This window comes from Lissotriton helveticus, chromosome 9 (genome assembly GCF_964261635.1).
Source record: "Lissotriton helveticus chromosome 9, aLisHel1.1, whole genome shotgun sequence".
Classification (NCBI taxonomy): Eukaryota; Metazoa; Chordata; class Amphibia; order Caudata; family Salamandridae; genus Lissotriton; species Lissotriton helveticus.
This window is the reverse complement of record NC_136070.1, coordinates 978,387,165-978,414,890: the sequence shown is the minus strand read 5'-3', so window position 1 is coordinate 978,414,890 and position 27,726 is coordinate 978,387,165. Positions and strand designations below refer to the sequence as shown.

The following is a 27,726-nucleotide window of genomic DNA, read 5'->3' as shown; positions in this document are numbered from 1 at the left end:
TGGAGATCCTTCAACAAAGAGGATGGCACACTTGTCATCTCCTCTCGTTGCTGTTGGCGATATCGGTGTTGTTCCTGGGGTTGTTCTTGATAACCCCCATATTCCTCCTCAGAATCGTCTTCTTGGTACTTGACCTGTAATTGCGAAGGGCTACTGGCAATACCATACTCATCATCTTCTTCTGAATCTTCCTCCTCCAGTAAGTGAGATGGCAGCAATGGGGAGACCTTGCTTGGAGATGTAACCTCGGGTGTTATAGGTTTTTTCCAAGGCACCAACCTTTTTTCTGGTGTTTTTTCCCTCGTCGACGAGTCCGTCGACGAGATTCCCGTCCCCGTCGTCGACCAAGTCATTGTCATCGACGCCACCGTCGACGTTGTAGTTACCGTCGACGCTGTCCTCGTCGACGTCCTCGCTGCCGTCGTCGACGCCGCCGTTGACACGGTCGTCGACGGTGAAATCGTCGACGCTGTTTTCTCACCAGCCTTATCCTTTTTCGTCGACGACGGAGGTGTTTTTGTCGTCGTCACTGGTCCCTTTTTTGTCGACGGTCCCGTCGACGGAGTTGACTTCTCCTCAGAAGGCGTAGAAGAAGACCGTTTGATGGTAATCTTGATCTTCTGAGATGACTGTGGTGGATTTTGCTCCTTTCACCTCACCAGCAGAACCCTTCTTCCCCTTAGATGAGACTGAAGGGGATTTTGAGGGACTGCGCCCTGAAGACCCTGGAGTGGTCTTTTTTGGGGCCTTCTCAGGTCTTTCCCCTGAGGAATGTGTCTGAAGAGATCTACTTCTCTTCTGAGATCTCTTAGACGCCACAGATTCCTCCTCACTCTCACTTGAGAGGATTTCCTTCTTGGCTTTGACTTTCTGAAGCCAGATCAGTAGCCTTCCCTCACGATCTCTCAAGGTCTTATTTGAAAAGGTACGACATACCTTACAATCTGCTGCCTTATGGTCTGGATAGAGACAGTAGATGCAGTCCTTGTGAGGGTCATCTGTATAAAGCCTCTTCTTGGAGCAGGTTGAACAAGCTCTAAATAATCCTTTTTTCTCTTTCTCAGACATGGTTGATGTAGAAACCTCAAATCAAAGTCAAAATACTGTAGAAGTAAAGAGTTTGAGCAGAGCTCAAAGGAGACTCCCTAGCACAACGTGCGGTAGAAAAATCTGAGGGGCAGAAGGTTCTCTCAGGAGTATTCTAGAGGGTGAGGAGCTCTGATTGGTTCAGGGAAACGTTTGGCCCTTTTCTACATAACAAAGGCTATGGGTTGCAAAAGGGAAATGGGCCTAGGTCTCTTTTCAGTTTGCTATACTACTAAGCACTGCTTTTTTATATACCGGAGACTCCCGTCTCGACGACGGGGAATGATTCAGGCATGTGAATCTATGAAAGTTCCAATACTGGAGTAATTTGCTTTAGATGCTCATGTCGAGGAAAGTAAGGTGGGTCCTGCATCTTCGCCGCTAAGCTAATTCTATACCTTTCAGGTTTGTGGGTGATCAATGCCCTTTTCTGTGCTCTCTGAGCCTCAAGGGCAACCCTTTCAGTGAAAATCCTGTAACAGGTAAAGATTCTCTTCTGAGGCCATTCTCATTATTAGAGGGAAGGTCCCTATGAGGTCAAAACTCTTGATCCTTTGTGTAAGGGGATTTTTATTGGGTTCGGAGAATAATGGCCCCTGAAGTCAGAGCACTCTACATAGTACAGATCCCACTCTTCAAAATGAACATCAATCATGCCACAAGAATCAAAGCCCCAACATTCTCCTGTGAAGTGGGGCCAAATTCCTCAGGGAAGGCAGTTTCAGAGCCTTATTTGGGGCCTCTTGGTCCATGAGAGTAATACACCCACTATCTATTGATTCAATGAACAATCCTCTTCTCGCAGCAAAACACATTTCTTACACGCTGAGAAACTGGTCTCATTGTGATCCCTTGGCAAGAAGAATTTGCATACACTGTGCTGGTAGGACAGAATTTGGATTTACAACTGGTGCTAGATTTTAAAAGGCTGGCTATCCATGACCTCTGATCGAGCAAGTCATTGAAATACAATTCACCCCAGACCATTAGGGCTATTTGCCTCGAAAATCTTTAATGGAGTATTAAGTGAATCTCCGTACTTCCAATTTCCTCCACTACCAGTATCAAAGTTCAGTGTGCTGTTGTTTCAAAAGAGCATCCAAATGAGTCGATTCAGACGGCAGCATACATATGTAGGGTGGAGTCTGGGTCCTGGTCCTCTGTGGATTGAAGGATAGAATCACAAAATATCCACTGCAAGCTCAAAAAACTAAAGCATGACTCGTAGGTCAAATAACATGTCATATCCACAATTTTAGAAGGCAAGAGAGTGCACTAAATGTGATCTACAACACAAACTGTAAACTGTTCCCTAGCCATGAGGCAAATTCCTTCTTATCTGTCAATGTCCTACTGGATATTTTTTGACATAATAGGCACCACTTAACAAGTTACTTACCTTTGGTAATACTTTTTGGGTGGATATGCTTTTTAACTTTAGACTTCTCATCTTTAGAATATTCCCCAGCCTGCAGACTGGATCGGGAAACCTTTATAGCAGTGCTCCTACACATTGCGAGTTGGCGCTGTGCAGCTATGTGTACGCTTTGTTAAACCCCGAAGTGACCGAGCGGAGCTCCCTATATACCAATGTCAGTTACTTGCTTGACTCTTTAGATGGTAAAAACAGACCACTACACAAAATGAGGAGGTGGAACTGCAGTGAAGAATCTGAGGCTAGACAGTGTGTCCACCAGGAAGAGCTTTACTGAAGGTAAATGGCTTGTTCTTCTAACCACAGATTCCTCACCTTTAGAATATATACCAAAGCAGTACCTTCATAAGGTGAAGGGTCAGTGGAGGGGGATCAGAGCAGAAAATCTTGCAAGACCGAACGGGAAAAATTACCTTCTCGTCAGACCTAGTTGTTAAGGAAGCAGCGGTTGGTCCTGTAAACTTAGAAAGGCTGAAAAGACTGACAAATAATCTTTAAGAGTGCCCACCGCAAGGGTTTGCTTGGTTAAAGACAAAACTAATGGAAGGTCAACCAAATGCTTCACCTGTAAGGGCTCTGTATGTGGGGCATGGCACCAGGAATCACATTTGTCCCAGCAACCAAAATAAATGGACTTCGTAGACAGACTCCTGGTAGCAAGGATGACATATACAACATCAGGTGGCAGATCAAATGCAGTAAACTGTTGCTGCTTACTTTCAATATACCGAGGCGTAACTTATGCAGGTTGGCTTCAGAACCCTGCTCTGCTTCTGTGACAGAAGTTCCTTCCGAAGTGACAACCTGATGGGTTGACGGATGCTTATGCCAGAATTTCTCAGGTATCACACTCTTCTGGCCCAATCCGGAGCCACTATAATGACTCAGGCCCAGGAGCTTGTGATCTTTTTCAGCACTCAGGGCGGGATAGGCAGAGATAATAGGGTGAACAGAAGTCAGTAATGCATCTCCAAGCAGCAGTTTTTGCAGGAATTCCAGTGCGCAAAAGGTTTGGCTGCATTTGCAACACTGGTGGGAAGATCACAGGGTACACCCACTGTCAGAAGATGCCCTCTACCACCTCTGAATGTAGTTGCCATTAATGATTGGCCAGACACTGCAAGCAGGGATCATCCGCCAAGATGTTCAAGGGTTACGTCAGGTGGTTCCTGATCAAAGATATGCTCTGATTCTTCAGCCAACATCAGAGGCACAGAGCTTCTTGCACAGGACCCCAAACCACCTGGCCTGTTGCAGTACCACATGGGGGGTGTTGTCTTTGAGAAAGTGTACCAGCCTTCCTTTGTGGACAGAAGGAAGGACATCAGCATTAGACAAATGGCCTGTAACTCTAACAGATTGATATGGAGCCATGTTTCTACTGGAGTCCAAACTCCTTTGATCTCACTCTCTCTCCTAGATTGCCTCCCCAACCCAGCAGTGACGCATCCATCACCACCTTCAGCCCTGGGTATGGAAGGTAGAAGGGACCGCTGGTACAATGGTGGTCAAGCATCAAGCCCTGCAGATCGCATGCAGTCCCCTCCAAAACATGCATGGCATCTGACAGGTTTTTTGGTGCTGGGCCCACTGGGACTTCAGATTCTACTGCAGAGCACACATCTGCCACCTTTTGTAGTCAACTGGCAGGGTTCAGGAGAATTGCAGGCCAAGAAGAATCAGAGTTGCTCTCAACAAGATCCAGGACTGAGTCAGCACATGGGGTTCATGGCCCGAAAGTGCTTTACTCATTTTAGCAGAAATAAGGCCCTGAACTGAACTGTGTCAAAGACAGCTCCTTTAAAAGAAAGGCTCTGCAAAGGATTCAGGTATGACTTTGGTTAATTGATAGAGTACCCCAACAATGTTAGGAGGTTCTGAGTTGTCTGGAGGATCTCTACAACTAACTGTGGCGAACCTGCATTCAATAGCTAGTCATCGACGTAAGGAAAAACTGGTATCCCCAACTTGCAAAGATGTGCTACAACCACCGCCATCACTTTCATGAACATCCAAGGGGCACTGAAGACAACCGAAGGGTAGAATGACAAACTGAAAATGCTTTTGGCCTGCCTCGAACCGCAGGTAACATCTGTAGTACTACAGGACAAGTACATGAAAGTACAAGTCCTGCAGGTGCAAGGCAACCATCCAGTTGCCTAGATCCAGGGCACACAGAACCTGGGCCAGAGTGAGCATTTTGATTTTGTAGTTCTATAAGATGTATTATAGACCGAAGCCCTCTATCCTTCTTCAGCATGAGGAAATGGCAAGTGTAAAACTCTGTCCCCTTTTCCTAGTCTGGATTCCTCTTGATGGCTTCTTCAGAGTAAAGCTTGCACCTCCTGCATTAGAAAGGACTAGTACTCCGCCGAGAGTCGCTCTGGTACAGGAAAGAACTAGTTACTTACCTGTACACTATGGTTCTCCAGTATTATCTTTCATAGATTCACATGCGCCCGCCTCCCCGTTTCTATTAGGTAGACTCTATTAGGTAGACGTCCTTTTTTATCTCTGGTTTCCTGCATAGCTCACTCTTGGGCTGTTGGAAATCTGAGGTACGGTGGCTCTGCTGGGAATGGTGTAGGCTGGTGCAGGCAGCTGATTGGCTGCAGTTTGGGCCACATAATGAGGAGGAGAGGTTGCCTAGTGGTTTCACTGCTCCATGGCTTCCAGGCAGTTTTTTCTTCTACTGCTATGGTTATCATTTACCGGGAGACTCCCACCATGACGACGGGGAAGGTACAAGCATGTGAATCTATGAAAGATTGAATACTGGAGAAGAAGGCATTCTGGGATAGAAAAAAACAGTAGGGAATATTCATACTGAACAATCTGTAGGACACATCTGACTGATGTGACAGATCGCCACAGTGGGAGAAAGTACAAGATTCTACCTCCCACAGAGCAGCTTGGAGGCTGTTGTCACAGGGGAAGGAGACTGGTGCCTGGGATGACCTGTATCCTGCCTGCCAGATCTATGTCCTCAGCCATAGTGAATGAACTGGAGTTTACCTTGCTGTTGGAAGACTTGACCATCAGACTCAGAAGCAGGATGCTGTGTACGGAAATCTGGGTCACCAGGAGCCGGTTTAAGACATCGGGCTGTCTACTCACCGGCATGTACAGAGATGTTTTAGACCAAGTGACTACTAAGGTGTCATTAATGGCTTAACTGAACAGAAGCAAGGGCTCAGATGAGGTTGTCCAGGTTACAAAATGTCTGTAAAGACATTTGCCTTGGCTTCAGCTGAAGGCAGCTTTAGGTCCATGATCTCAGCTGATTGCCGAATTAAGACAGCAAACGAAGAACTCTTCTGTGAGCAGCCCAAGAGGTGAATTTAACAAGGGAAGTATCAAGCCCACTGGCCTCCACAAGTCCATGTAAAGACTCATCATCAAAACTGGGGGTAAATCATTTCCAACCCCACCGTTATCTCTAGGTGGTGGCAAACTCTGGCCAGAGTCGTAGCCAAAAATAGAATGGGGCCCCTGAGTTAGTAGAAGCATATGTTCAGACTAAGGTTGTATAGGACAATGTGCCCTTAGGCATAATCAGAGCAGGACCTCAGTTGGGGTCGTATCAATTCGTATTTGTGGTCAAATATCGTAGTCGGTACTGGATACTCCTTCGGCATCAGCATGGAGTTAATCAAGTAGGGACCGACACTAGTCTCGTAGCAGATATGGAAGTCAGTACTGGAGTCTGGTTAGAAGTACCTATCAGAAAATGTATGTGGCTGTCAGAAAGGTACGTGAAACACAAAGCATGGTTACCTTTTTCAACTCTTTCGATCATGAGGGTAACATTTAAGCATACCTTATACAACTTTGCACTCTTTGGAAGGACTAAAGCACTTTCATACTGTATGATATATATTATTTAGTTTCATCGTAGAGGAAAAAAAAACAGCCAAAACAGTGTTCATTCACAATACCAACTAATAATAAAAAGCCAGCTCAAAAAGTGGTTAAAGGGAGCTGAATTTTGAACACATCTGGCTAATAATAGCTAAATAATCAAATTTGAAAAAAGCAGATTTACGATGTTCTGGGATCTTAACTTCACAGAGCGGAACAATGAACTGTCAGTCATCATCCAAAGCAATGCTCTCCTTGATTGGTAGTAACCCAATGCAAGTAAGCCTCTCTCTGGCCGTGCTGCCTCTCTGCATCCAGCTCAGAGGCTGGTGTCTCAAAAAGGTCAATTTAACTGTCTCTTTACAAATGAGAAGAAAGTTTCAGATAGTCATATGTTTCATAAAAAACCTCACTTTCTGGATCTTACACATGTGTGTTCACAAATATCAACGAAGATGCACCAAAGAAAAAGTGTTGGTACGTCTAGTTTCCCCTTTGCACAAACCATACTGGGAGATATTTCCAAATAAAAATATAAGGGACATTTTATCCCTCCACTGAGATATTGGACACTGATTTTTGGGATACCCTTACACACAAACATGCCTTCCCTTGACAGTGGGATATTTATACCTTACAGTTTGCAGTCACATTGACCACACTAGATATTCATCCTTTGCATTAGCAGCACTGGGGCAATCATTCCTGAGTCAATCGCCTCTTCATACATTCATGTTTCTTGCACAGTACCAAGATTGAAACATTGACTCCACAGAAGGCATAAAGAGGTCAAATTCCATGTACTTACATGTGCAATGTCCTCCTTAGTGCCGATGACCCGATCCTGCGAGTGCTTGCTAAATTCCACATAATGATCATCTGAGAAAGAGTGCCTAAAAATAAAATACAAATTAGGACCAATATGTTTTCAGTCAGGACAATTGTAATACGTGTGCAATGGGGTTTCTTGCAACATGTGATTGATTTAGAAGTGGAAAAAACAAAGTTGAGCTCCAAACGCTGCCCTTGGTACATAAAATGGCACCTATATGCAATTTTAAGTGAAGAGTGTGACAAACGAGTAAGCAGTAAAAAAAAAAAAACAGCAAACACAAGTACAATTGGAAATGGACGCATACCACTTTTTTTTCCAGTCATGTCCCATGAAGCAGCAAGGGATTTGATATTAAACTTAAGTGAAACCCCAACAGCAAACAGTACTTACTAAAAGACAAACAGCAAACAAAACTCTCCAACAAAGCACTGGTGAAAAGCACTGATAAGAGAATGGCCGCACGAGGTGAAGGACACGGCCCACAAGGTAAGGCAAAACTGGTGGCTCAGGGTGATGTCCAGGAGGTCATGCAGTTATTTTCATTGCATTCTACTTGTAAAATGTCTCCATTTTAAATGCTGACATGTACCGCGATACGAAAAAGGAGTACCAGATATGCTATTCATCCACAAGAACATTTCAGAAGAAAAAGGTTATTGTTTACTGTATAAAACATGCTTAGCATACTCATATATGCCTACCATCTGGTATTGGGCTCAGATGTTAGCAAGATGTTTTCCTTCAAAGGGTTCCAAAGTATGGTTCATTCTCTTGTTGCACATGGGACCAATTCCATGTTAGATTATTTTTTTCAGACATCTGGTTCAGACATGCACTGAGTGGTCTCGGAGGTTGTTGTGGTCATATGAGGAGACCACACTGTCTGGGCTCACAGCAGCGCCACAGTCATCCAGCCTGGAGACCAGTGAATCTGCTGACAAGTTCATACACAACATTGACCCCTACACCAAAGACCAGCTGTCACACAAAGATTATGACTATGCCTTCTGCCCAAGAGACTAATACTCTCCATGGTGACATTCCATTAAAAAAAAACATGTCAAAGAAGAGCACCAGTCACAAATGATTCGGGTGTCGAGCCACGAACTCAGGAGTGGAGACAAGCCCAGTCACAGTCCACCGCCACCCACAGGCCTTCGTTGGCACTGACAAAAGGCTTCAGGAATTACCAAGCCTCCAACCAAGGGCATCACCAGCCACCAGGCCCAGATACTAAAGGGGAGTATGGAAAACCAAGTGTATCTACAGCCACATATGCTACAAACATCCCTGTTTTTTGCACAAAGGAAGAAAGGGATCCTCCACAAGGCGTTGGGCAATGTATTGTATTTCATTTTTTTCATTCTGCATTCACATTTGTTTGGATAATTGCGTTGACATCTACCTACATAAGTGTTTGGTTTCTGTGAGAAATTGCCCACTTTCTGCATGGTGCCCCCACTTTTAGCTGAACTGCTGATGTGCTTTGACCGAGTGTGCCCTGGGCTCCTGCCAATCAGGTACCCAGGGCCTATGTTCTTTCCCAAAAACTGCATTGAAAACAAAACCCAATTGGCATCTCTGGCCACAGGTCAGCCCCTGGTAAATGGTACCACAGGTACCCAGGACACTGTGACCGGGGAAGGCTTCTAAGGGCTGCAGCACTTATTGTGCCACCCATATAGGTCCTGTACCTATACACTCACACACTGCCTTTGCAGGCTGCGTGTCTTGGTGCAGAACAAAGTGAAGAGGCGACATGGCACACTGTGTGCCATGCTTACAACCCACTGCCCTGGCATAGTTCAGTCACCCCTCTAGCTGGTTATCCTATACCAGTGGTATACCAGTGGTGTCCTATACCAGTGGTGAGGGTACAGGTGTATGAGCCCTGTATCCTATACCAGTGGTGAGGGTACAGGTGTATGAGCCCTGTACCCCTACAGTGTCCAAGTCCATTCTTAGACATTGTAAGGGCAGTGCTGCCATTAAGAGTACATGGTGCTCAGAGCTTGTCATTAAGTACTCCATAGCACCATAATGGCTACACTGAAAACTGAGAAGTTTGGTATCAAACTTCTCAGCACATTAAACTCACACTGATGCCAGTGTGGGATTTAATGAAAAATGCACACAGAAGGCATCTTAGAGATGCCCCTTGAAAAACGACCTACCACTAGTGTCTAGGCTGAGTGGCTGGTTTCAGCTGCCACCACCAGACATGTTTCTGGACCCGTGGGTCTAGAGCCTGCTGCTCTCGGGGACCTGAAACAATGCACATCCTGGGACGAGGTGCCAAGCCTTCTCCCCGAGGATAGGCTGAGTCCACAAAGGGGAAGCTTCAAAGGCGTGCCCGCCTTTGTGAGCTTTCCCAGGCCACTTTCTGCATTCAGCAACTGGTCCCCACTGGTTCTGACCTCCCACTTTGGGCAGGAGAAGCGGCGGGAAAAACAAGTGAGGGAGAGAGGTGTGTTCACCTCTACCAACTCCACCCCTCAGGTGGGGGAGGCGAGGTGAAGCACAACTCTCAGACCCCGCCATCTTGCAGATGGGGGGACTCAGCCAACCAGGGAAAGGCTTATGCTCCCCTCCCACTAGAGGGTGGCATAATAGGGGGTGTATCCACCCCAGGGAAGGGACCCATTTGATCCTAACCTTTTACATACCTGTGACGCCCCTAAATCTAGTATTATGGGGCACCCCTGAACCTTGCTTCCGCAGACAAGAAACCAGAAGAAGGACCGAACAGCCGTGCCGAAGCAAACAAGAGGAGGACACCTACTGACTTGGCCCTAGCCCTACCGGCCTGTCCCCACCTCAAACCTACTCCAGCGAAGTCCCGGTGTGTCCTGCAGCCAGCAACCTCGAGAAACCTGGAGGACATACCTGCCTTCCACCCCAAAGACTCTGTCTCCTGTGAACACCGGATTTGTTCATCAAGAGACTCCAGCACAGCAAGGATCCACGGGTCTGCACCACTCTGCACCCGGCACCCACGGCCCGAGTGGCCCAACACCAAGAGGAGGTCTCCCTGGCGATCCTGACCAGAGATCTGGTGACCCCTGACCTGCCTAAAAGTCTCCAGCTGACGCCTGCAGCCTCAAACCGGAAGGTCCACCCCCAACCGCGACCAGGAGCTGGTAAGAAGATCCGACCCTAAAAGCCAACCCTGCACCCAACGTCCTTGGGTGGCCCAACAGACAGTGCCTAACCAACCCCCAACATCACAACTTACCTCTTGAAGTAGTGGCCGCACCCAGAAGATCTTTGTACCAAGCCTGCAGTCTGTTTGCAAACCGGAGACTCCCCATTGAAAGCTACAAGGCACCTGACTTCAAAACAGCACACTGCACCCAGCCGCCCAAGTGCCGCTGAGGGTGCACCTTTTGTGCTGGCCTAAAACCCCATTTGGCCTGAGCTTAAGTCCAGGAGCTTTGCTCCCACAACCCAGTGGCCTGCTCGTCAGCGGCCACCAACTGGAGGTCCCCTATCCCCCATTGGATAACATTGGGCCTCAGCACTCTGCACCCGGCCACCTAGTGCTGCTAAGGGTGCAACAAGAGTGCAAACTTGACCCCGGGGTACCCCCGAGTCTAACCCCAGAATACCAACTCCCACAACAAAGGACTTACCCGTTAACCGAAAACACTATTTTCCTCCATAGGATAACTGACTGTTTTTCTGTGAAAAGTTTCGAAGTGTGGAGTTGGAAAACCTAAGAAATCCTTTTAAAATTGTACTAAACAACAAAAACGCTTTTACTCACCTGTTTACAGGAAATGTCCCCGTGCAGTATCCAGGTACAATGCACTGTGTAAGAAAAGTAATCTGCAAAGTAATCTACTGGTCATTTTACTAAAAAGCCTATTCAAAGTATATGTACTGTATTTCAAAAGCATTGCATTTTCAGTAACAATACTGTAATCAAAACAAATGCATATACAATTGCAATCCACACTGATACAAGTGCATTACTACAATAAATATTTATTGCTTACCTGTGCAGGCTCGCTTGGTTCTAGAAAATAAAATAACTAAAAGAATATCTTTATACAAAAACAATCGGTCTGAAGTTCAGTCTTTTTTGAGTGTGTGAATTTATTTGCTGACTGAGTGTGTACAACAAATGATTAACACGGTCCTCTGATAAAGCCTAACTGCTCGACCACACTACCACAAATAGAGAGTGAGGGGCTATCTACTTTACCTACCTTTTGGGTTCCACTAGACTCTGTGCACACTATACCTCACTTTGGTATAGTATATACAGAGCCAGCTTCCTACAGTTACACAATCCTTTTTATTGTGATTAGTAATGGGGCAGGCTGCATTTAGGACATAAGGTGTGGAGTTAATTTCTGATTGCCCTGGTTGTGATTCACTTTACAGTGTGGAGTACAGTGCAGCCGCATATGCAAAGAATTAATCATTTTTTTCTGAGCTTGCTGTTACAGAGAAAGCACATTTCTAGTTTAATAATGCTACAGGTCCACCTCAGATTGTTCCCCAGTTTTCCATTTCCTCACCATCACATTCACAACTGCTGTCCAGAGGAGGATGATCTAAGCATATTTTAAGTTTGGTGTTCATGATCTGACATTTTCACCAATTTCTGTAGCCCTGCTTCAAAGGCATTGCTGCTTGTGTTTCCCATTGCCATTACACAAAAGCACAGATGACAGCAGAGAACTATTTTACTATACCTTTATATACCATATTGCAGTGCAGTAGTGCTGCCAGCATCATCAGTATAGAATGATTACCTAAACCACACGTTTGCCCCAATACTAAAATGCCTGTAACAAAACAAGCAGTCCCATTGCTACAGATCCTACCATTTCACGAGGAAATTGTGCCCTCTCAAAACGTGAATTCCCCTTCAATGTTAAAGAACATTTTGATTAAATGTTGGCAATGACAATTTTATTATACTTTTTTGAATAATAAGCATTTGCAAATTATTAGATCTAGGTTCATTTTTTAGTCATTTATCAGTAGATCAGTAGGCATTTTGAATTCGTTTATCTGTTTTTAGACAGCAGCTAAAACCAGTGAAGTGTGTACTTAATGTAGTATGGAATCTTTAGATCTTTTACCGAATTGCAGCATGTTTGCGATAAGCAATGCTTGTGAACAGTTTTCTGTCACCCAACTCGTGTACACAAGTCCCCAAGTACGCAGTTTGCATGCAGTTCAATAGGGCTGCTCCAAAGTGGGGATGGGGAGGACTATTTTTCAACATTCTTTCAATTCAAGGTTTGATTTACTGGGTGGCTGGAGATCTCTTTAGTCTTGCATGTCGATGTGTTGTTGGGGTCTGAGGGTTGTGAGGGCATGTTGTAATTAGTCATTTGATTCATGTTCTTACAAGTAAGAGGTGATTTTGGGTGGTATGCTGGTATATATGTTATGATATGTTATAAGGTGAAGGTCTGTGGAATGGTCAGGTGTTTATAGTCCGGTACAGGTGCCACATGTTAAGGTGGTCTGTGGTGTTCAGCGATGATGTAAGTTGGAGGGGGTGAAGGGGTGTTGACAGGTGTGATGTGGTGTTCAGTAGGGTCATGATGTATAACGTGTAGCAAAGTACTGAATGTGTTGTCTCGAATGTGTGCAACATTTGTGATATGATGTGATGACTGGTGCCATGCAGTCAACCAGATAACCTTTTGGAATGTATCCTTGCACCTTCAGGTCAAAACAGTGAAATAAGCACTGTAGAAAGCGGGATCTCTATATACTATACCAAAAAGAGGTACAGTATGTGGACAGTCCAGTGGATCCCCAGAATGCTCTCTTTTGTGGTAGTGTGGGCGAGCAGTTAGGCTTATCAGAGGGCAGTGTTAAGCATTTTCTGTACACACAGTGGCAATAAATGACACAGACTCAATGAATAAATCTGAGACCAATTAAAAGAAAGAATACTTGTTATATTGATTTTGTTGAACCACTGAACTTTGTCTTGGGTGAATACGTTTTGAAGAGAAAATAGTTTTCAATATCAAAAGTGGACAGTGAAATTTTCAAACTTTGCAATGTTAACCTATGGGAGGAAGAAAGCATTTAGCATACCAATAGGTAACATCGACTTACAACACCAGTCTTCAGGAGTTAAGGTCAGTATTGGGCAAGGTTTCATTCAGCACCAAGAGTACACCACCAGCAACACAGGGGCAGCCAGTTGCAGGGTAAGCTGTGGTGTTCGGGACGTAGTGACACCTTAGGTCCTCTTCACCAAGGCCCAGGGCAGATGGGTGCAGAGGTGCATTTTGGTGATGGAAACGGATTACCGGAGCAGGTCGCAGTTGAGGGGGGTCTCAGTGCAGAGGCTGCAAGCAAAGTCCAGGAGTCTGGGAGGGGTCAACCCATGATGGACTTGGGCTCATGAGCCCTTTAGAACCTCGTTGAGAACGGTGGACCACTTGGACTTGGGTCAGAGGCGTCGGGTGCAGAGGTGGAACTGGGAGCAGGGTTTCACGGTTCTTCAGGGCACAGAGGCCTTGCTTGAAGCTTGTTGCTGGTGAACAGGAGATCTTGATCTTAGTTGAAGGCAGGCAGTCCTCCCATGGTTTTGGAGGTCGCTTGGCTGCAGGATGAGTGGTGTTTGGCGCAGGATCTTGGAGGGCTGCAGAGAGGCCAGTAGGGCAAGGGCAAAGTCAGTAGTTCTCTGCAGTCTTCTCTGCTTTCGCTGCTCTGTGGTGTCAGGCTCTTCTTAGGCCATCCGGAACGGAAGTTCAGAGTCTGGGGATGCCACCTAAATACTAGATTTAGTGGTGTTGCAAGGAAGCAACAGGTAGTGTCCAATGGGCCCCTTACCTGGGATGTCTACTCCCTCTATTATGCCCACCTCCAGTGGGAAGGGGACATAGACCTAGCCCTGATTGGATAAGTCCCACCATCTTCAAGATGGTGGACACTGAAAGGTGTACTCTAACTCGCCTCCAGCACCTGAGGGTTGGAGTTGGCAAAGGGGGGCACACCTCCTACTCTAGCTGAGTTTTCCCACCGTTTTTTTTGCCAAAAGGGGGTGAGGACAGGAAGGGGAGCCTTTTCCTTCTTAAAAAGAGAGGATGGGGTTGCGTTAGAAAGGCAGCAAGACCTTTGAAGCTCCCCACCACAGATAGTTCTCCCTGACCCGGGGGAAGGTGAGAACACCTCCACCCAGGGTAGGCATTGTTTTCAACCTCTGAGCACGCGGGAACTCACCCCATGAGGTCAGAACACTGTCTGATAGTAGCAGGCTGGCTTAGGCCAGTCGGTGACCACAATAAGAGTTGATATGTTTCAGGGGGCCCCTCTAAGTGGTCTCCTAGGTGCAAATTTCTAATAAATCTGACACTGAAATCAACATCATTATACTTTATTTGGTTTATACAAAGAAAACCATGAAAGTCAAACAGGCATAGATAAAAAGCTCTAACTGATGTACAAAAGACAATGCAATATGACCGTCATGGGACCATAATCCCAAAGTTAAAAAAGCAAGCAACAAATAAAAACAAAAGGATCCAAAATGAAAAGTGACATCAGCAAAACACCATAAAATTCAAAATAGTAAGAGCTATATCAAGGGTATTAAAACCATCCCAAAACAACCTCATAAAATACCAGTTATGAACATGAACGATATTAAAACCCAATTCATTTTGATATAGTAACTTATGAATCTCCATCAAGATTAATCACAGCTGGACCCAAGCCTAATAGCGGCCCTTAAAAAGCTAAGAACATAAAAAACTGAATAGCTTGAAAAGTTGTAAAAAAATAAAAGCTGGTCTAACACTCTTAAAACGTGCTATTTTAAGAAGAGAGATAAATACTATCTAGGACCCTCATATAAACTACAAAACAAAAAGTGCATAATTTCCTGTGAAGACTTTCAGTCACAGGGTGGGAGGCACTGCCCTCTATATGCACCACACGGATGGGCCAATAGTTAATGAAAAAGGTCCAGTTAAAATCTGGTCGTGAAAAACGATCATGGTTACTTTTAAAGCACAAGTTACTAACCTTCGGTAACGATATATCTGTAAGAAACATTAGTTAGTTAGATTCCTTACCTTAGAATATCCCTAGGAGTCAGACTGGATCCAGAAAGTTTGTCGGTAGGCGTCGTCTGCGGCTCCGCGTCCGTCGTAAGCGTCGTAAGCGTCGTGATCGCCGGGATGATGTAGTCTGAGTACTTAGACGCCGCCCTTGTGTGCTGTCGTCAGTTCTGTACGTAGCTTTCCGTGCCAGGAATGCAGAGCCATGCAAGAAACAGACACTGGTGCCATGAAACTAGGGCCCTCAAAGGGAGATACCTTAACCCTAGATATCGGTTCGCAGTACGGGGAGGATGGGTGGGGCGATAAGGAATCTAACTACTGTTTCTAACAGATATATCGTTACTGAAGGAAAGTAACTTGTGCATCTGAAAGAAACACTTTAGTTAGATTCCTTACCTTAGAATAGATACCCCATCAATACTAACCCTGTTGGTGTGTCTGCGAACCAAGATCACACCAGAAAGTCCTGGAGAACGGAACGGCCAAAGATACCATATCTCCGGACATGACTGTCCAGGCAGTAGTGCTTAGCGAACGTGTGCAGCTAGGCCCACGTAACTGCCTGACAAATGTCCTGCAAGGGGACTCCCCATCCCAAGGCAGTAGTAGCCGCCGTGGCCCGAGTGGAATGGGCGCGCAACCCCAGAGGAGGATCCTTTTTTTCCCCTCCAAACTTTTTATTTTTTCCACCATGTCAATAACTTGAGTCAGCTTTATACATAATATACCTGTATAACTCCTCATTTCAACAATACACAGTTCTGCACGTAGCACATATACATTTTTCTGCCAATTATTCACAGTTTTTGTCAAGCCCCGTCCCTCTATCCACCACCCCTCACCCCTCATCCAATCCTGGGTCATCACTTTCATTATCTGCTGGTGGATAACAAATACCTCCCCTGTATTCATTCCAAGTCCCCCAAATTTTAGTCCATTTTCTGGGGCACCCTCTGTTACTAAACACCGTCCTTTCAGTTATCATAGCCTCATCCATATCTCTGCTCCACGCTGTTAGTGAAGGCACCTCCACCCATCCCCACCTTTGTGCTATATTCCTCTTGGCTATCATTATTCCAAATGTGGCCCAGGTCTGCCCGAGGAGGATCCTTTTTAGCGAGGGAATAACAAGCCTTGATGCACAAAACGACCCACCGAGAGATGGTCCGCTTGTGCACTGCCCGACCCTTCTTAGCGCCCATGTAGCCAACAAAGAGTTGGTCATCCACCCGGAACTGTCGCGTAGAGGTAGAAAGAGAGCGCACGTTTTGGGTCCAGACGGTGAAGCCGCTCTTCCTCCTTCGAGGGTGCGGAGGCAGAAAGAAGGTGGGCAAGGTGATGGACTGCCCGATGTGAAAGGCAGTAACCACCTTAGGCAGGAAAGAAGGACGAGTCCTCAGAACAACCTTGTCTGCATGGACAGAAAGGAAGTTTAGAGGCTTCCCCACCTGCGTGATGTCGAATCGGAACACACGACTTGAATGGGCCCAATATAGGAATCCAGTCTACCGAGGAGCATCAAGTGCAGTGAACATGGGAATTCAGTGTTTTCGTCGCCTATTGAAATTCGACTCCAGAATCCACTAAGAACACAACAAAGAATAGTCTGTGCGCAACAACCCTTTCCCTTCAAGGAGTGTCAAAGGAAGTGAACATGGGACACAGCTTATTAATTGAAACTCGATTCTACAATCCATTCAGAATACAGCAGACATATAGCTACGTGTTGGGACATATTCAATACAAATTTAACCGCAGCCTGTGAAACCTTGATTCACCAAAAGGAGTTTATCGGGATACCTTCATGTGACTGTACATTAGAGGGAAACGCATCATCTATATCAGAACGCCACATATAGGATACCACGTTACAGAAATTTTTTCACTGGCAATACATAATTTCTGAGGAAGGCAGTGGCCGAAACGCGTTGATGAATGGTTCTGTACAAAACTACCAGGGATATTCTGATAGTAATGGTTTTACCGTAACAGATATCATCAATCGTCGTTATCAACCAACAAATTGTAATCAGTTATTGTGATTAATTGTAGAATCATGGGTGTATAATGAAATTAATGTAAAATATGTACTAGATAAATTGAGAATGATTAACAGAAGCAAGAAAGTGTCCAATATGAATTGTATGTACTATTGTGTGTATTAAATATATATATTTTTTGATAAAAAGATGATAAAAAAATGATAAAAAAATAGAAGTATTTAAATAAACAGAATATCTATCCATAGTTCTACTGTATCAATTTGTGTTCTAGAGTGTTCAACGTATGCATGCCTTTATGTATCAATGCACGAAACCCGGTGCCTTTTGTTCGCTTTTCTAAACTAGTTATTCCTTGCTAGGGTTTATCCGTTATTGCAGGGGCCCCGTAAAGTTTGCCAAAAAAAAAAAGAAGTTTAGAGGAATGTGCCTGGCGCTCACTCACTCTTCTTGCAGAGGTGATAGCAACCAGGAAAGAAGTCTTAAGCATCAGAAGACGAAAAGGACAATTGTGAAATGGCTCAAAGGGAGCGCACATCAAATAAGTAAGAACCAAGTTTAAGTCCCACTGAGGGATCATAAAGGGAACAGGAGGGAACATGTGCGTGATGCCTTTCAAGAATCTATTTACAACAGGTGACTTGAAAAGAGAAGGCTGATCAGGAAGCCTCAAGAAGGCTGAAGTGGCCGAGAGATAGTTCTTGATAGTGCCCAGAGCAGAGCCCTGCTGGGCAAGAGAAATAAGAAAGAGAACCTCTGAAAGAGGGGCCGAGAGTGGATCCACAGCCTTTGCTTTGCACCATACCACAAATTTGTTCCACCTGCAGGTGTATACCGTTTTTGTGGAGGGACGCCTGGCTGCCAGAATGACATCACAGACTTCAGGAGGCAAGTCAAATGGCCTCAATTGTCGCCACTCAATCTCCAAGCATGGAGGTGGAGACTGGACAGGTTCGGGTGGAGGACCGTCCCCTGCTGCTGCGACAGAAGGTCCTCCTGAAGAGGCAGACAAATCGGGGGATCTACTGACATACTGAGCAGCTCGGAATACCAGTACCTTCGTGCCCAGTTCGGAGCCACAAGGATGACTTGGGCATGGTCGCGCCTGATCTTCTTCAGCACTCTGGGCAGAAGTGGTATAGGCGGAAAGGCGTACAATAGACCGCAGCTCCACTCGCGACGAAAAGAGTCTTCGAGCGAGTGCCGCCTTGGAAATTCCAACGAGCAGAACTGATGACATTGCACGTTCTCTCCGGTGGCGAATACATCTAACCAAGGCTCTCCTCACTGCTGAAAGAGACCTTGCGCCACGTCCGAGTTCAGACGCCACTCGTGATCCATCATGCACTGACAGCTGAGTTCATCCGCCCTGGCCTTAAGTGAACCTGCCAGGTGTTGAACCAACAGTGTGATGCCCTGGCGTTCCAGCCATGTCCAGAGGGGCAGAGCCTCCTGACAAAGGGTCCACGACCTCACCCCGCCCTGTTTGTTGCAGTACCACATGGCGGTGGTCCGTGAACACCTGCACTACACTTCCCCGGACAGAAGGAATGCTTTCAGTGCAAGCCGGATCGCCCGCAGCTCCAGATGGTTGATATGGAGCCGGGACTCCGCTGGAGACCAGAGGGCTCTGATTTCCGCCTCTCCCATGTGCCCCACCCCCCCCCATCCCAGGAGGGACGCATCCGGCACCACTGTGCTCCGGTTGGGGAAGGGAGAGGGATCTGCCACTGACCTAATCGCGGTCCGTGAGCCACCACTACAACTGACTCGCAGTGCCCTCCGAGATCAGGACGTGGTTGGACAGGTTGCCCTGATGCTGGGCCCACTGGAACTTCAGGTACCACTGCAGAGCCCGCATCCGCCACCTGGCGTGATGTACCAGCAGGATACAGGAGGCCATCAGCCCCAGGAGCCGCAGCGTCAGCCTGACCGAAACCCGGGATAAAGGCCGAAAGATAGGAATCAGAGCCTAAATATCCCGAAGCTGCTGCTTGGGAGGAAAAACCCAAAACTGCGCCGAGTCCAGAACCGCTACGATGAAGAGGAGCCTTTGTGAGGGACTCAGTTGCGACTTCAGCACGTTGATGGAGAACCCCAGCGAGTGCAGGAGATCGGCCGTCGTCTGGAGGTGGGAGACGACTGTCTGGGGCGATACCGCCTTCAACAACCAGTCGTCGAGATAGGGGAAGACTGGAACCCCTGATCTGCCCAGGTGAGCTGCGACCACCGCCATCACCTTCGTCAGCACCCGAGGGGCACTGGTGAGGCCGAAGGGGAGCACGGTGAACTGAAAGTGCTCGTGGCCTAACGTGAACCGCAGGTAGTGACGGTGGGTCGGCAGGACAGGGATATGGAAATAAGCGTCCTGCAAGTGCAACGCTACCATCTAGTCTCCAGGGTCCAGGGCAGCTAGGAACTGAGCTAAAGTCAGCATCTTGAACTTCTCGTTCCAGAGGAAGCCGTTGACGCTCCTGAGGTCCAAGATAGGGCGTAGGCCCACTTTGCCCTTCTTGTGTACCAGAAAGTAGTGGGAGTAACAACAACAACGTACTTCTGGTCCAGGAACGTGCTCGATGGCCCCCTTGGCCAAGAGGGCCGTACCTTCCTCCTGCAGAAGTCGCAAGTGATCCCCGACATGCGGTGGTACTGCGGTGGCATGGCTGGAGGGGTGGCCTCAAAGGGGAGGGAGTAGCCCCATCTTGAACTTCTCCTTCCGAAGGAAGCGATTGACGTCCCCGAGGTCTAAGACGGGGCGCAGGCCCCCCTTGTCCTTCTTGGGGACCAGAAAGTAGTGGGAATAACAACCACTCCTGACTTCCTGACCGGGAACGCACTCGATGGCTCCCATGGCCAGGAGGACCATGACTTCCTGACGGAGAAGAGCCAAATGATCGCCAGACAGTCGGTGGTACCTAGGTGGCATGGCTGGAGGAGACGACAGAAAGGGAAGCGAGTAACCTTGGCAGATTATCTGCAGCACCCACTTGTCCGATGTAATTTCGCGCCAGTGGTGGAGGTGGTGACGGACCCTGCCACCCACCAGCGTGGAGTGCTCCCTGAAGCTCGGATTAGGAAGGCTTAGAGGCGGAAGCAGCAGGGGTGGAGATGGACTGACCCGCTCGCTGGTTACCAGACCCGCCCCTGCGGAATCCATGTTGGCGGCCGCGCTCAGGCTGGTTCTGCACAGGCTTTGTGGAGGAGCGTGTTTGGGTGCCTTTGCCCTGGCCACCAAAGGAACGAAACCCAGGCGTGGTAGGGTTCTTTGTGGAAAGACCCAAAGACTTGGCCGTGGCCCGCGAGTCTTTAAAGCGCTCCAGGGCATCGTCAGCCTTTTCGCCAAAGAGGCTGGAGCCATCAAAGGGCATGTCCATGAGCGAGCCCTGGACATCGGGCGAGAACCAGGTAGACTGCAACCAGGCCTGGCGTCACAACTCCACAGTCGTGGAAATTGCCCTGCCCAACGAATCAGCGGTGTTCAGACCACACCTGATGGCAAATTTCGCAACATCCTTGCCTTCCGCAATCGCTTGGGAAAGGACAGCCTGGACGTCCTCAGAACACTGAGGCAAGACCTCGGCCACCGAATCCCACACCGCGTGGGAGTAATGGCTCAATAAGCAGGCGGCGTTAACCGACCGCAACCCCAAGCTGGCTGAGGAGAACAACCTCTTGCCAAATTGGTCTAGTCTCTAAGAGTCCTTATCCGGCGGAGCCATGGGGAAGGCACGCTGCGACGTCGAGGCCTGAATGACCAGGCTCTCAGGCGTGGGGTGAGTGGTTAAGAAGGCAGGATCAGCAGGCGTCAGGCGATGACGCTTAGCGACGTTCTTATCCACCGCTGCCCCCGAGCCCGGCCGCAACCAAGTGCCCAAGAGGGCTTCGGTAAAGGCCTCATCGAAAGGAAGCAGCGGCTTCGACGACATAGACGCCGTCTGGAGCACCTCCGTAAGGAGGTTGGTCTTTGTGAGAAGTTGGCCTGATATGCAGTGCTCACTATTCTAGTGATCACTATGTATCAGTCCAAACAACCCTTATTGATGATTGGTTGTAAGTCAACCTTATAGACCAGCTATCCTAGTAGCATGGATACGAGCAGTCTAAGGCTAAGACTCTAGAGGGCGTGTTAAGCCAGCTGTTTTACCATCACATTACCCCTTGAACACCAAGTGAAAGGACACCACACAAGTTGTTATGAAAATAAACCGATATTTATTTATAACAAGACTACCCTGAACCCTTTATGAGTCAGGGAGCTAAGCACACAACAAAACTCTTACGAAAATACTTTAAGTCGCACAATTTACACAAATGCCCGAGGGGCACGAAAAACCATATATTACAAAAGTGGAATGCGAATTACTAGTAGGTAAGTAACTATTCTCATAGACTTTAGAAACGCTAGGCCTACAATACTAAACCCTTAGATCAGTAGCAGGAGGCCTGTGGACGTCGTGTGCAGAGTGGGAACTCTCACGCGTAAGGCGGGAAAAAGTCTATGGAAGCTAGTAAAGACAAAGTTACTGTTCTCGGGCGAACCCGACTAGGTGGGTCGAAAACGGGAGTGGATCCGAACACTTAGGGTGTTGGACTATGCTGGAGCACCGGAGTACTCAGGTTACCTAGCCCAGGGGCTGCGGCTGCATAGGGTTGAAGTTGTGTCGGAAACCCTCGTTGAAGATCCAGGAGCCTGAAGAAAGAAGTTGCTGGCAGGCGACCAGTGAAGAAGTTCGTGGTGATCCAAGCCTGGATCAGGGAAGAAGAAACCTGTAAGCAGAGGGGACCAAGTTCTGAATCACTAGCCAGTGATTTGAGTGGGCACCAGGATGGCACCGGACGAAGTCACCTCAGCCAGGTGAGTGGGCGCTGCTGGGCTCTGCAGTCTCTCGGACCAGGAGGCGTTGTCGGCGACCAGGATGGAGGTGCGAGCTGTCCCACGAAGGTTCTTGCTGTCGACGTCGCTGGACCCAGGATAGGGCAACAAGTCTTGGCAAATGCAAGGCCCACGCGGTGGACCTAAAATGGCGTCTTGAGTGGACCAGGAGGGTCCAGGGTGCTCCTCTTTTGGAGGGGAGCAAGGGCTAGTCTGGAGCAACCAGACCAGCAGGGTTTGTCGTCGTGGAGCGTCGTGAGGGGGCCACTAGCCAACGGGCAAGCGGCCTGGACAACGCGGTTGGCAGCAAAGAGCAGAAGGGCCCCACGCAGATCTCGTGGATGCAGGGGGGCTGAACTTCGGTGCTGGAGCTGCTCAGGGTCGGGGCTTCTCTTACCCCAAAGCACTCAGTCGAGGGTCACTCGGTGGTCATGCTGGACAAGCGTCGTGCAGTTCTGAAGATGGACGGTCCCTCGAGGTCTCGTCGCACCCACGGATCACAGCTGGGCCGATGATGTAGGTTGAGGTCAGAGGTGCCAGGGAAGCCGGTTCTCGTCGTGCTGGAGCAGTCGTGATCCGGAGGAGAGACTGGCAACAAACCGCAATGCTTGGTTGGTGCCTGCTGCTGCAGGGTGACTACTCCTTAGTCACAAGGGAGAATCTTGAGAAGAAGTCTTGAGTTCCTTTCGTGGAAAGTAGTTTCAGGATTCAAAGATGATCTGATTTGGAAGGGGGCCAGTTCCTACCTTTATCCTGCAAAAAGGGGCTGGCACGCGACTAAGTCCTGCCCTATGGGTGGGACTAGGAGGGGGGTGGTTACACCCCTCTCCTTTGGCGGGCTTTCCCCAGGTCAGGGGCTGGAGTGCCCCTGGAACTGGTTCCAGCCGGCCTATGCACAGTGAGCACCAGGGTGCCACTTGTAGTCACCTTCCTCTAAAGCCCTGCCTACCTAGGATACACAAAATCCTGTCTGGGACGGTGCTGGCACCGCCCCTGGCAGGAAACCCTTTGTCCTTGCCTCCTGTGCTGGGAGGACTCCCAGCAGCAGGAGGGCAGACTTGTGTCTCGGTGGCAGCATCCATTTTGTGGAGCTAAGGCTCTGTCTGACTTTAACCGGGGTTACAGGTTACATACATGTCGTGTCCCTCTAGAAGGGTGGAATGCTAACCCCGTCGCCAGAATTGGCGAGGGGTTAGTATTCCAATTCGTATGACACCTTACTCGACATGTTTTGATAAAGCGATACCAGAGTTGGCATATAACCGCGAGGATTATAATGCACTTAAGAGTATATGGTATGCGATATCATGGAAATGGCTAAGGGATGGATCCCGAAAGCCGCAGACAGGCTCAGCTCATGCCAGAGCACTATCTCACACGATTCCAAGCACTCTGCCTTCAGGATTGTTAAGGCCTGCCATAGGAGTGACTGATAGGAGATCTGTGTGCCCATTTAGGTTTAGATATAGGAATACTATATCTAAAGCAAAGGGTGATTACACCACTTTGCCCCAGCTGTCAAGCAGCCAGTTGTGTCTGATTTAGTTAGTCAGCCCAGGGGTGGCATAATACATGCTGCAGCCCCTGGGAGACTTCTGGGTGCACCTCAGCCCTGGGTACAGGGACTTGAGAGGGCCCAGTGCCAATTCAGTACCTGGGTACAATTTGGAGTAGAGAGAACAGCTAGGCTGTGGGTCTGATTAGCAGGCCCACAGCCAGGGAAAGTCGTAAACCAGTGAAGCAAAAAGCAAAAATCTGGGTGATCATAGGATTGCAGACCCTACTCTCCTACAGTCTTGAGGGCCACCGTAGGTAGGTCAAGATGGAGGGCCTCAGCCGCCCGACGCAGCACCATAGTGTAGGAAGTGCCCTCCTCCATGGTAGGTGCAGCGGAGGCAAACCCGGGTCAAAAGACACATCAAGTTCACCCGCATCTTCAAGGTCGTCTACCTAATCCTGCTCGGAGTCACACTGCGGGGGAACGGCGCCGGCCGGGGCCGTGCCGGAGCCGCATCCCAATGCGGATCCCAGGTCGGAACGAAATGGTCTGAGAACCGTGGCAGGGGGAGGGATAAACGGCATCCAGTATGGCACCTGTGGCGGATCCAGGGCAGCGCGGGGGCCGGAGTCAAGGGCCGCGCTGGGGCCGGAGTCAAGGGCAGCGCTGGGGCCGGAGCCAGCTGTGCTGCACCTTGTGGCGCTGGGGCCGGAGCAGAGGGCGCTGGATCCTGTTGCTCTGGGGCTGGTGCCGGAGGCGGTACCGCAGGGCCAACAGGATCTGGACAAGGGACCTCGAGGCCCGCAGGCGCACCGGCGGGAGCCCGTGGCCTAAAAAGGTGGCCCATGGCAGCAAGAAACTCTTGCATCTGCTCCGGAGTCGCCGACGACCCCGGGTATGGTGGGTAGGCCGTGGGACTACCAGGCTCCGGAGAAGCCGCATGGGCAGATCCCTTGTCCCCCTAGTCCACCTCCGAGGAGCGACGAGGGGACGTCGGAGAGCGAACACGCTTCTTCGACTTCTTTTTATGGAGTCGCTTACCGGAATGTGAAGGCGAAGACTTAGAGCCCGAGGAGCGACGGCTGTGGTACCACAAGCGGTCCCGCCAACAACCCCTAACCAGGAGCGGCGGTGAGAGGAGGGCTTGACCTCTAGCAATTTCCGGCGCAGCACCCGCAAGGCCTTCGGGGGCATTGGGCGACAGTCTTGGGAGTCATGGTCGGTCTCCAGGGAGCAGAGGCAGACATCGTGGGGGTCCGCCACCGACATGTTACGGCGGCACGACCCACAAGACTTAAAGCCAGGTATCCCTATGTGCACCAGGAGACGAGAGAAAGACAAAAGTCTCAAATAGTAGTCAAAAAATGTCTGAGGTACGTACTCAATCCGGATCTGCGCTTTCAGCGCGGAAAAAGAAAGAAGTGACGTCAGCGCGCATGAGTGGAGCCTAAGTAGTCTCCATGATGTCATCCCGGCGCTTACGACGCTAGGGACAGACGCGGAGCAACACAACGCCACCTACCGATGCGCAGGGGTACTACTAAGCAAAAAAAAATCCGGATCCAGTCTGACGCCTGGGGATTATTCTAAGGTAAGGAATCTATCACTAACGTGTCTCTTTCAGATTGTTAATATACAAGTTAAAGAGGAAGGGAGATAAAATGCAACCTTGCCGCTCCCCTCTCACGATCAAGGGTCACTTTGAGAACTTTAGAGTAACAGAAACAGCTTTAGTGTGTTGAGATCTCTTAAAAACAGGACAATGTCATCCTCAATAACAACAGAAAGTCTCAACTGCCGTAGCTTGGATCGGTTAACGTGATCAAATGCGGAAGACAGATCAATGAAAGCTAGGTAGTAGTGCCAGAACAAGCAATGGTATACTTATTCAAGACCACATACAAATTTAAACATTGGCCCACAGTTGAACGACCAGGGCGAAAACTGTATTGAACCTGAGCCAAGATGTTATCCTATGCCCAATTCACAAGCCTGTCTAACACTATGTGAACCACCTTTACCACAAAATCAAAGAGGGGCATGGGCCTGCAACAATGAGTGCTGTCCCGATCTCCCTTTTTGCAGACAGGGACAAAGGTCGCTAGGGCCCATGCATCCGGGCGGCCAATCTTGACCAAGGCATTGATAATTGACGTAAGTACAGGTACCCAGATATCCGCATTCGAAATATAAAGGTCTGGCGGGATCCCATCAGGGCCTGGGGCCTGGTTTTTAGACAGCCCCATAAATACTTGCTCTTATTTATAGCACTGTAAATATGATCTCGTATTTACCCTCAACATTTCCCTGGGCTTTCGAGGTTGGATCAGACTGAAACATGCCCTCAAAATGGCTCACCCAGTCATCTTCGGTGATAAGGGGCGTCCAACACTGGCGTAACAAAACTTGAGGGGCCCCCCGCAAGGTACGTGGAGGGGCCCCCATCCTGACTCATTCAGGACCTTTCCGGCCAGAAAACTGTGCTGAGGAGGCCCCCGCACCGCAGAAGTTGTGTTACGCCTCTGGCGTCCAATAGATTGGCACTATAACCTGCCAAAAAGGAACTATGGACAATGTTCCAGAACTTGGAGCTGTAAACCAAGGTGCTAGCCTCTAACAGCTCTGATCAGGCATCTTCTTTCAGGGCGGACTTGCGCTTTGTCAGGGCGGCCTTGTAATGTCTACGATGACTCTTGATGGCCAGGGGGTCTCTTGGTGTAACACTCAGGACCTCCTTCTCAGTCTCCTCGAGGCACGGGAACACTCAGAGTCAAACCATCTAGGGCCTAAAAGAGGCGAGCACCTACCGCTGCCCGCAATAGGTTGACTATAGCTCCAGACATACTTCCAAAGGCATTCAGGATGTCTGATGGGTTTACCGTACTATCTAGGCAGATTGCAAGCTCCCGATTACACTGGGTTAACAGGGACTCCTAAAACTGGTCCGGGACAAAATTACCCCACTTCAGTCTCCTACCCTCTCCCACAGATTTCAGGGCGCCCCTTGTTCCGTCCTTAATTAACTTAACTGCTGGGGCCATCCGGTTGAAACACTCAACGGATTATGATCACTGTGCACGCTCACCTTGATGGAAAAATCAGAAACTAAAAATAAAAAGGCATGGAAACAAAATCATAAAAGACTCACACCCTCTCCCAATTAAAGTGGGAGCAATGTCTATTTTGACCCAGGGCAACTTATTCATAGCAGACTTCTAAGTCAAACTCGTGCAAAATAGCGTTAAGTATAGAGCCCTGAAGGGTACATTCCATGTGCAGGCCAGCATGGTGCACAGAACCCATATCTTTGATCCCCCCCCTACGCCTGTAACCCCTGCACAAATAAACATTAAAATCTCCTGCAATAAGGACATTAGAATAGTTCTGCTCACTCTGGGTCATGTTCCTCAGAAAAGAGCCCAACCATGTAATAGTGCATGCCTCCCTCAAGCAGGTTACAGCATTGCAAAATTTTTAAAGCAATAGCCGCTCGTCTCGCTGGATAATGACATGGCCTGTAAAGTAGGAGAAATGTGGGGCAGCATAACAGAGCTACGTAGGACTGCTAAAGAGACAAAATTTACCAGACCCCCCTTAGCCCTTCCTGCAATAGAGGGAGTAGCTGGCACAAAGAGGGTTTTAGAGACTTCCAAGTAAAATTTATTTTCAACAGCCGATGTCTCCTGGAGGCAAATCACATCGAAGCCTCCTTGCAAGTCCTTCTATGTTCCAGGAAATAAATTTGCACACCTTACAGTCTTGCTAGCCCGAATCCAATGTCCCAACCAAACACTGTAATGAAGGGGCATCTGACTCAGGCAGACCAACGCCCAGTCAATCGCAACATTTAAATGATCTCAGTGGCGCAAACAGGTTAGATGTACTTATACCTGGAATTTTCTCCTGCTGGCTCCTGAAACCCACATTTAAGGACCGCCCCAGGGTATTTCCGAATAAAGGTAGTGAGTGGATCAAAGGGCTGTAAAAGTAACCCAGTGGGAGTGCCACTATGGCAGAGTTATGACCCCTGTGGTTGAACTGCGTGGCCGAACTTCCGATGCTGTTTACCAAAAAAGGGCTATTAAAGTTG

At 48.4% G+C, this 27,726-nt stretch overlaps 1 protein-coding gene across 7 annotated transcripts in view; it reads right to left on the bottom strand.

Annotated features, from left to right (window-relative positions):
* Positions 1-27,726, bottom strand: part of DCAF1 (DDB1 and CUL4 associated factor 1) — a 928,365-nt gene that overhangs the window by 269,355 nt on the left and 631,284 nt on the right. For all 7 annotated transcript variants that reach the window (XM_078661275.1, XM_078661278.1, XM_078661277.1 and 4 more), the window contains one exon: positions 7,191-7,275. In XM_078661275.1, the coding sequence (XP_078517401.1) occupies positions 7,191-7,275 (85 nt within the window). The remainder of the gene's footprint in view (positions 1-7,190; positions 7,276-27,726) is intronic.